The sequence below is a fragment of the Nuphar pumila genome, unplaced genomic scaffold (genome assembly GCF_984573655.1).
Source record: "Nuphar pumila unplaced genomic scaffold, dmNupPumi1.hap1.1 HAP1_SCAFFOLD_1775, whole genome shotgun sequence".
In the NCBI taxonomy this organism is placed as follows: domain Eukaryota; kingdom Viridiplantae; phylum Streptophyta; class Magnoliopsida; order Nymphaeales; family Nymphaeaceae; genus Nuphar; species Nuphar pumila.
Window position 1 is genome coordinate 19,996 of NW_028323761.1, and position 10,536 is coordinate 30,531.

A 10,536-nucleotide genomic window follows, 5' to 3' on the forward strand; every position below is an offset into this window, starting at 1 on the left:
GATAAATCAACATGTTCTCTCAAAAGTAATCTTGACTGTGACCGCCTGTTTGTTGGTATGACTATGGTACAGTACAGAGTGTGCAAGAAGTGCATGCCCTGATACACCAGCAATGGCTACCAGGAGTTTGTCATGCCCCGCAATTTCTCCAAACTGCCTGTGGCAGGTCTCCTGGGCATTACAGTGGTGATGGGACATAGTATACATGCGGTGTGACCAGCTGCATCAAACGGCGAGCATTGCGGCATCCGGGGACCAAGCAGAACCTGAAAGGACAGCTGTTACACCAGAGTGCACTGTGCTAGGATTACAACTTCATCACCCACAAGCCGTGAACACCTGGTTCGTGACAGGGGGGGCTGAGTGCACAAAGAACTACTCATGCAATCGGAGCAAATATGGCCAGGGATGAGAGAGAACAATGCATTTATCGGGGGGAGACAGTGATGTTCTCGGCCTTCTCAGTCAGGGTGCCGTTCCTGAGCTCCATGACCACTTGGGCGGGCCAAGCAAAGCCCTTGACAGCCATGCTGAGGGCCATGGGCACATCGATGATGTACTCCTTGGTCACAGGGGTCTTCTCGGTCTTGACCGCGATCAAGTAGCTGCGGCCAACATGGCCGATGTAGCCAGCGACGTACAGGAAGCCAAGGGTGGGGATCTGCAGAGCCACCACAAAAAGTTAGCACCTGTCACCAACTTGGCACGAGATTCAAGTATGACGACAAATTGGGCATGATCAAGCTGTCTCTCGGGACAATGCTGATTTTGGGTTGCGTGCATCCTCTTTGACAAGCACCTAGTCCCTTGAACTCCTGCACGTCATCTGCGCCCTGATCCTAGGGGAGGTCAACGTCCCTGCGTGACATCCTGTCACTCTTTGCCAAATGCGCGATCCCCAAGTAGTTCGGACGGTTGGGTTGCCAATGTCCCTGTGGATGCCGTAGTGTTGTCAAAAGGTACATCGTCATCATGCTGCGAACAGACCCATTCATGGGAGGAGTCTGCCAAGACACCAGCTGTTGAGCCGACATGCGGCACCATTGGACAAGGTACTAGCATGTCAAGGACTGCCGTTCCCCCATGAAGGTGAGCAGGCTATTGGAGTTCCAACCCCATCATGGTGGGCTGGCTGCTCTGCCAACTGTTTGCCCTACTTGTACTGCTCCACGGAACGGCTGCTACCAAGGCATGAGAAAGGGCGCAGCGACTCAAATCAGGTGGCAACCTCGGTCTTGCCAAATCTGCCCACCTTCAACCACAGGGCACACGACATGAGTGCACCACATCATGCTATCTGGTTGTCAGATAACACGACCTGTACCAATGATGCATCGAGGCAGCATTTCTCTGGCATTGCCAATCATGCTGCAATGCTGCCTGTACCAATAGATGCTGCGAGGCAACGGTCTCATGCCTTGCATCGCCGAGGAATGAGACCGCCTGAATGACAAACCCCCCTCCCCTCTAAAGCTAAGTATCGCTGAGCTGAGATGAGGAGCGTACAAAGATCTCTCCGGCATGGCCATATCGGAGGGCGAGTCCGGGATCGGCGATCAAATGGGGCAGACCGTCAGTTCCGCAAAGCAAACCAGCCTTGGAGTAGTTGGCGAAGCGGTTGTTGGTGCGTTGGATGGTGGCCTCAAGGGCAAGAGCAGGGGCAGAGCCAGCCTCATACTGTACCAACATGACACTCCATCACATAATGATGACGTGGTGCTACTGTTGCAATTCAATGCAAAGAGTACGTGCAGTGCCAAGCGTTTCTGCAAGCTGACTGCTTGCATCGACATTTCACCACCGTTGGGACTCAGTTCACTTCCATTCCTTGAAGGTGAACCGCTCGGGAAACGCCTTGACATATATGCTTACTGCATGGACTGTCGAGTTCGGCAAAATGGCTTTAAACGTCAATCAGAGACGATGCTGCGATGTGACGGCGAACACAGCACTTCTGCTGGGGTTGTCTGTCACAATGTGTTCAGACAAAATAGATGATCATCTTTCAAAGTCATCCAGCTGAATCAGTCATACGTCTTGCACGTTAAATCTTGCATGGCGACTCTCGAAAGATTTCGGCATTCTGAAATACGTACGTAATTGGTTTCGGTACTGCGTTGTAGTCAAAATCGCCTGACTAGCAACCAGCATTCTGATATCAAAAATCCACAACATTGGCAATCCTTGCATCAGGGTACAAGTAAGAGCTCTGCCTCATGACCCCAAGGAGTGGCAAAGGAGGAATGAGGGTTGAGGGGACCAAAACCTCAGATCAAGCGACCGTCGTTAGCAATGGTCCCTTCGCAAACCATCCATGACGTTACAAACTGATATGCTGCCAAGCACGTTTGATGTGACAAACCATAACATTGCTTACCTTGGCCATGCGCTTCTGCAAGTTCTTGACCTCCTTCTTCTGGAGCTTGGCGAAAGCGGAGCTCTCTGAGCAAGGAGTCAAACCTGCAACGTCAGCGTAAGCTGCATCCACAGCGGACAGAGAGACAATGGATGCAACTGCTGCTGCGACGACGGCAGTGGACACCTGCTTGGTGGGCTCTGGGGTCTGAGCACGGGCAACAACGTTGCGAGCCACGGTCTGGCGGGCCACCTGTAACGCAACCAGGCGTCAGCATCACGAGCTGAATCTCTGCGAGCTGTCATCTGAACGAGGTGCTCAGCTGGTCCTTGCTGAAGCGTACCTTAGGAGCTGAGACTGAGAAAGCCATGTTAACTATCCGCGACAAAACAGCACTGGAACTGCTGACCTGGTGCAGAAAGATTGCTCAACAAGCCTTAACAATTGGAACAGGTTTGTCATACGATGGAAGTTCATCGTTGAGGCCTGATTTGCGCTGATCTCATACGATAGCGTCCGATAGTCGATTGAGGTTGATTGCCTATGCCACGTGGGATAGAAGAGTTCCCGCCGAGGATACGCGGGAACCTCTCGTGCGCGCCAATCATTTGCCATTCGTTGAATCAGATACTGTTAGCGTGTCATGGGGTTCCCGATTCATACCACAGTGAAATTTCCATGCTAAGATTCGGTGTCGTTACTTGCACATACAAGCCCATTCAGCAGGCAGCATCCTCTTGTGGTGAACGCTACAGACACCGCTCTCTGCTTGGCAAAGACTTCTGTGCACTGTGCGACAGTAATACCACAAGGATTGGCTAGGTTTGATATTGGTTAGCAACCTCGGAGGAACTGTATTCACGTGCAGGTAGGCAAGGGCATTCCTGTTTTTCGTGGAAGGCTTGATATTTGCATCCCGCAAACAGTAATTGCTCACAGCCCAGGCACAAAGGCCTGATACTGCGTTGGTATCATCTCAAATTCACATGACGTCCACTGTTCACTTGCTGCGTCTGCTCCGGAAAGGGGAAAGTCGACCTGGACCAGGTCCTTGTGCAGATGGATGGGGTAAAGTATCTTCAGAGATGCACAGCTGGGGAGTGGACACATGTGTGCGCTAGCAGGTATTTACACGAATTACGTAGGCGTAGATCATCGACATCGCTTCAGATGAGCCACATGCCCAGGCAAAGATTCTTGCATGGTCTCGAGGTGAGGGTTTTGCCAGTTTCCTGGCAAGACCGCCTCATAGGACAGCCGGGCATGCACGATGTCTACAACCCACCACGTCAACGTATGTGTGGCAAACGGCATGTGCGCTGGGGTGTCTTGTCGAAGCATCCAATCGACAATAATTGACTGACCAGTTGCCATGTGAACAAAGGACCTACGAGGAGGTTTCCAGCACGTGCGTATTCAGAATGAAACCATCCCAAAGCGACTAGGAGGAAACGGGAGGGAAAAGAAAAGGATCGTATATGCGCCATTCTGACATGCTCATCTCTTTATATTACACGCTCCTTTTCATGCATTGGAAGGGGCCAGGTACACCACAGCATTTCGGCATAGACAACATTGTCAAGTAGCCCCAGCCGGTGGAGTAAGAGAAACATTGTGCTTTGCAAGGAGTGCCCGCAGCTTCTCGTTTCTCGCGCGCAGTTGAGAATAGTCTGTTTGGGGCCCCTCCCGCACAACGGAAGTCTGCAAAGCGCAACGACAACGTCAGCTCCGCTTTCAGTCAATTGAATGCGCCATCTCAACGAAAGCTGCTTTGACAATGGGTGAGACGGCCAGAGCTCATCTTGCGCCTAAATGCCCTTCAGCTCCTCTTCATGCAAGTACAATCAGCCATGGACAAACAGCCACAAAACATTTTATGACATGTTGGCAGTACTACCTTGGTGAAGCTCGATTTCATCATCACTCTTCAGATCCAAGGCTCCAAAATGCAGGAAGGTTTGGAATGAAGAGGGCATCCGCGAGTCCTCATTGTAGCAAGGCAAAACCAGCTCAGATTGAGCACAAACTTACACAATGTCTGAACAGCAACACATCACGCGCAGACACGCCATGTACAGAACAACACTGACAAGCGTTTGTTGAGGGTCACACATATGCAGAGAACACGTGTGGAATCCTTGTTCTTCATGTCCTTGTTGCTTATTTATAGGACATATCTAGGGAATGTACAATATTTCGAAACATAAAATAATATGCACATGCATGCATAATCTCACATCCATGGGATATATCTATTTGAGGTTTTGCCAAGTTTCAAAGCGGCTAGTGCCGAGGACGTAGACACGCCTGCACTGCCTTGATTGCCTGTACACTGCCAGATTCTAAGCACCAGGTTCCAAGCCCAACCTCAAGTCTGTCAGGGATCTCCAAGGTCCATGTGGATGCGGTGGTGTTGTACAAGATACAGCATTGCATGATGATGATGTATCATTTTGCAACACTACCGTATTCACATGGACATTGGCAACTCCAAGAACTACTTGGGAATCAGTGCTATCATTACCATCACCTGAGGCTAGCGTACCTGGACCAGCCTGACCTACCATAGCCTGACATCACATTGACAATGGCAGAAAGTAGTCACCAAGCAACTACGTTAGAAACATGAACAGCTCATTGACCGTTACTTCCATCATCATCATTTCCGGTGGAATTGTTTCACCCTGAAGAAAGCATACCCGGTCACTGCCCTGATTTGAACTGACCTGTGGGAGTCGAGCAGATGATGACGAGGCAAGCAGGCCCATGCAGGGTGTGTTCTCCACAGTGCCCTCGTCGGCACTTTCCAACCTGGAACCAGCTCAATCCGCTCACCACATGGCTGCCACAGTGTTTCGCCACTATGGGGTGTGAGCCATGTTTCTGTCCCCATGCATTGTCAGGCATCTGGATGCGCAAATCACACCGTGTCGCAAAACACTACATGGCCTTGGACTCCAAGGCTTGGAGATATGCCTGCAATCTGGTACTGAAAGGTAAACATATGCCTTCACTTCCCAAGCTGATAGCGTTGCAGAGTACCCTGTTGATGATGTAATGATGTATCTTGTTACATTGACTATTTTCTGCCATTCTTGCCATTATCTATGTGCCATTATCTGTGTGATGTCATGATGATGTATCTCTTTACATCACTACCGCATCCACATGAACATTGGCAACTCCAGGAACTACGTGGAAGTGATATCAATTAATCAGTTGAGCAGTGATGCAGGGTTGTGCGCAATGATGATGATAATGATGTATCTTCGAACGTGCTGCCTTTGTTGCTTGATGACTATTTCCCCATTTTCGATGTGAAATGATGATGCATCTTGTCATGTTCCGGCGCTCTGAGTTTGGCTAGTGCGAGCTGACGCGCGTTTATGACAGGCTTACCTGTCCCATCGTTCAGTAAGCCGTGTTGTTTCGAGAGTGTTTACTTGGTTGCGTGCTGAGCACTTCCTGCCATTATCTACGTGTGTAATGATGTATCTTTGTACAGCACTACTGCATTCACATGGAAAATGACGCATGCAATCGCATGGATGGCGTAGACAGCGATTGATGGTTTTATTGACATGCATGGATGTCACTGCGCATGGCCAATGCTCAGTGTTGCGTCCTCTGCCATGAATAGCACGTACGAGTGACGCATGGGCCCAATACTGTGGCGGCTCGGCACTGCGTTCGTGTTTTTGAGTTTGTAGACCAAAATTGATCAGTGGAGGCTGATATTCGTACAGTTTCTCAGGAACAGCGAGACTGGCATCAAGGTAGGAAATCGTACGGTGGAGCTGCCGCCATCCAAGGTGGAACGTCGCTTCTGGTGGGGCTACCACCCGCAGAACTTGGGACGCTCCTGTCAGCAGGTATTTCAAAGGAATCGAGGTTGCGCACGAAGTGGGAGGACGTCGCTGTTGACGTCAGAAACATCCTCTCTACGTTTGGGCGCTCATATCCGAACTGCGAAATGTGGTCTGCCAGCTTGTCGAGGTGCTGCTGATTGCTCTCGTGCAATGCTGCTAGATATCCGAGCGTCTCCGAAAACCTCACCTTGTCCACTGTCACACGCTGCAGTCCCGTAATAGCCCGCTCTTGTTCCGAGCACTCCTGTAAGATCACTTGGTGCCCGCTAAGCCTTGCCATGTCCACCCTGACGTCCATTATTGACAAGTTCAGGCAGCCCGCTTCAAAACTCAAATCGCCTTGAACTGCGATCAAATTCCGATAGGGAAGCGTATTTGCTTGCACACCACAAATGCAACTGGCAGGTGCGGAGCAACATCAGGAATGTTGAATGCGCACGGAGGAAGCAGATGTGCGTCGTTCAACATTGTTAATTACTCGCTTCAGGGGTCACGGCTTCAATATTTCCCTTGCTACTTCACACCATCAAGGACTCTATCTCACAAAAGGACATTTAAATGTCTGGAATACACGGGACAAAGGGATTTCGCATGCCAGCACATTGGAATTCAAGGGCACGAGGTCGGGGTTCCGAGCAATGTGTCTCGTAGAGACACATTGCTCGGAAATGGTACACTTACCTCACCCAGCTGCTCCAGCCTTGACCGAAAAGCTACAGCAGCTCGTGCGGAATCCGTGCCTGAACTCAGGTCAGCTTTGATTGACGCGACTCCTTCCTTGACAGATCGGGACAAAGCGTACAAGTCCTCTACAAACGCTGTAGTGGCTGACTTCAGTTGCTCTTGGTTCGACATAACTCTCAATCGAGGTTATCAGAGGATAATGGCTGTACTGATCTTTGAAGTTGTCGGTGCAAGGCACAGAACCCTATAAATGCAACGGTGAATGCAAGATTGAAGAGAGTAAACAAAGCAATGTAATATTGTGTCTTTAAGCGTATGTGGACGTTCACCGCTACAAAAAGATGTGTGGTTTGTTGCCTGTTTAGAACCTGAATTGTGTCTTCCTCCGATAATGTGATTAGGATTGTTCGACACCCTATCTAAGGAGTCGGCAAGGCAGCCACGATACCCGCCCCAGGTCCACTGTTTGCAGAAATTTAAAGTATCAATTGCTTGTATGAACTTTCAGCAATGCTTGAGTGCGGTTTATCTTTACCCTGTACATCTTCCTTGCTGCTTAGAGCCATGCATTCGCTCGTCTCTGTCTCATTGGGACAAGTTTCTCTTTGAGCTCTTTGCCCACTGCGAACAGTAGGCATGAAGACGAAAGTTTTATAGTGCATTACTGCATATTGTTCAGCTGATTTATCCATCGCGTCAAGTATGAAGTCGCTCTTTGGGTCATGGGGGTCCAAGTCCTCCACGGAGTCCCAGGCAAAACAGGCAGCTTCGACCACCCAGTTAGCTAGTCAGGCATTACATGATGCTCAGCAAACGTTGCATAGCCTGGGAAGCCCTGCAACTTCGGTAGAAGACAAATTCGCGCAGCTAAATGCAGCTCAGCGTCAAGGTTCCGCATCCCCTCGCTTGCCTTGAGCTCGTACTTCCATGCCCCCTCGTTCTTTGAACACTGATTGAAACTAGTCGATTGCATGCTTTTGGTATACGTGCTCTACGGTGATGTGTGCATAACCGCACAAAACCCGGGTGGTTGCGTGCCGACAGTGAAACGTCGTTGAGTTCGTTGGCAGCAGCATGGTCACAACTTCATCACGCAAACTCGCTGGTTCGTCCTTGCAATCTGTTGCAACCATGGCCTAGTTGAACATCCTTGGACTCCCGTTCTCGTCAAGTTTTCCAAAGTTACCGTGTGCCAGGTGCACCTCACTTCCATTTGAGCTGCATGCAGTTGCAGCACTCAAAGTACTGGTGGAGTCTATGCCCGAGGATGACCTGAAAGGCGTTTGGCTGGCGTGCGTCTCCACCCCCCTCAAAGTGCACCCATGCTGCAGAGTCCTGCTGCGTTGCTGTGGCTGTGGCAATACCCCAGACATACTCAGGCTGTGCTTCGCAGGGGTTGCAATGCTGTCTTTTGCTGCACGATGATGCAACGGAATCTGCTGCAGGGGGGTGACTCATTCAACCCAATTCATGCTAGCATTCACACTCGTTGACATTCAGATGACACATTCTGCTCGGCCCAATCATGCTTTCAGGGCGTTTTCCCAATGCTGCCTAAACTTTGTCCCTTCCTCACAAAACCACCGCATCCTCATGGACATTGGCACCTTCCAAGTACTGCACGGTGAACTTGGGGCTCTCAAGCTTGCTTGTGAATGGGTTGCTTCTCAAATTGAGCGTTGAGGCAATTGCCATCTTGTTCACATGGCCGGCACAAGCGGGGCAAGTGCGCTTGAATACAGTGCCTCATTAATGTGGCGGCCTCCGTTCCAGATGTAGACATGAACAACGCATTCACCCTTCTGTACCTATTAATAAGCCTACCGAGCACGCGAAGTTGACTCCAACGCGCCCAGTGCTTTGCCAGACCCTCTGATTTTTGCATCCACATACCTAAATATACATGAGCTCACGGGACAAACATGGAGGTCGGATCTCGCTCTTGCGAAGCACTGATCACATCCACACGTGCACCTTCAAAGTCAAGTGACTTTGCGCAGCGCCGTTAAATGCTTCTATGTAAGGAAAAAGAATTGCTGCTTTGGACGCCCACACCAGGCGCAGTGATGAGGGGAACACGGGCCGAGGTCTGCAAATCTGATTACACGACTGCGCGACCTGATTCATTGCCGATACCTTGCCTTCGTCTGACATCATTACACGACCAACCTCAGCGTGCAGCATATCCGAAGGAGCAAGCGCCACTTGTAGAGGAGATGCTTGCGAGCTGCTTCGACAGCCTCTGTTCCGCATGCATCTAGCAGTCGCATGCCGCCAGGCCGTGGCATCTGCAGACCCAAATGACTGAAAATGCCTAATTATTTCGGGGGCGAGCCACATTCTGGCGACGCACTGCGTAGCAGAGAGGCTACTTGCGACCCGTTGCAGGCAAACTCAAGAGCTCTCGTCGGAGCTGAAGCACCTCACAGCGACGATTCTCAGCAGCCCTGCCATGCGGGGAAGTCCAGGAGGCGGCGCATCTCCGCGGGCGCCCCAGCCCCAGGCCCCGGCGGCTCCCCAGGCGGTCGCGCACCCAGCCCCAGCCCGCCCTGCCCCCCCTCCCAAGCGCGCCCCTGCCCCCCCTCCCCCCGCAACCCTGGCCCTCACCGATGACCTCTTTGCCGGCATGATGTTCAGCCCTGAGCCTGTACAGGCACCTGCCTCCGCGCCGGTCTCCGCGCGGCCCATGCCGGCTGTCGACAATTCGGCGACTGTGCGCTCAGTGCCCGCCTTCGTAAACAGCGTCAAACAGGCAGGCGCCGCGCAGGCCCCCGCCCCGCGCACAGCGCCCTCCGCCAACCCCAGCACCGCTCCGCCGGTGTCTCTCAAGGCCCAGCAGCCTACCACCTCGCGTGGCACAGCAATGCCACCAACAACAGCACACACAAGCGCACCCACATCAACCCGTACAGTCACCACTCCGCCGCAAAAGCCCACGCCAGCTGCAACGAAGCCAAAGGCTCCTTCCTCGCAATCGTCCACATCGTCAAAGACCAGCAACGTCGCCGCAACGTCCTCGTCATCAAAGCCCAGCACGGCGACGTCCCGCGCCGCCGCAACGCCAGCGTCGAAGGCAGCAACGAAGCAGGCAGCCCCCCGTACAGCTGCGAAGCCGGTGCCGATCACCAAGCAAGCCTCAGGGGGCTCGGTGGGGCGGCAAACGAGCTTGGTGGTTGATGGCCCGCTCGATGAGTCGATGTTTTCGTCGGCGGCACCCGCAGCGGACACAAACAGCAACGCGCCCCAGCAACCCGCAACATCGGCAAAGCCATCCACTGCATCTAAGGCCAAGGCGAAGGGGGCAGTGGCCCCACCTCCTGTCTCCACTGCCCCGCCCGATGACTTGATGGCCATGTTTGTCGACCTCGAGCCTTTGCCCGATCCTTCCGCTGCTCAGCCTGCTATGTCCTCGTCAGATCGAGGCACCAGGGGCGCTGATATTCCGGACTACCTCGAGCAGCCGTGCGCCCTAGGTGCTGCTCTTCTGATGATGTTACTTCTTTTTACAACACTACCGCATCCACATGGACATTGGCAACTCGTCTGCTTCTGAATATGCTTGCCGCTGGCATGGCTGTGTTGTTTCCGTTGCTCGAGGTACCATGCAGACTTGACAAATCACTGAAT

General features: G+C 52.1%; 1 protein-coding gene across 1 annotated transcript; it reads right to left on the reverse strand.

Annotated features, from left to right (window-relative positions):
* Window positions 1-267: 267 nt before the first annotated feature.
* On the reverse strand, window positions 268-2,799 carry LOC149809057 (photosystem I reaction center subunit III, chloroplastic-like). The gene is made up of 4 exons (XM_089995013.1): window positions 2,700-2,799; window positions 2,378-2,608; window positions 1,507-1,677; window positions 268-661 (listed from the first exon to the last, which is right to left on the reverse strand). Exons 1-4 carry the CDS (start codon window positions 2,724-2,726, stop codon window positions 428-430), a joined length of 663 nt encoding a protein of 220 aa, XP_089851139.1. The 5' UTR covers window positions 2,727-2,799; the 3' UTR covers window positions 268-427.
* Window positions 2,800-10,536: the final 7,737 nt, after the last annotated feature.

What these genes read in the sequence shown, in the direction of transcription:
- LOC149809057 (XM_089995013.1), bottom strand. Translation starts at nt 2,726, where the DNA reads ATGGCTTTCTCAGTCTCAGCTCCTAAG. An exon ending in TGCAGAAGCGCATGGCCAAG is followed by an intron (nt 1,678 to 2,377) that starts GTAAGCAATGTT and finishes ATGTTGGTACAG; the next exon opens with TATGAGGCTGGCTCTGCCCC. An exon ending in GCCATGCCGGAGAGATCTTT is followed by an intron (nt 662 to 1,506) that starts GTACGCTCCTCA and finishes GTGGCTCTGCAG; the next exon opens with ATCCCCACCCTTGGCTTCCT.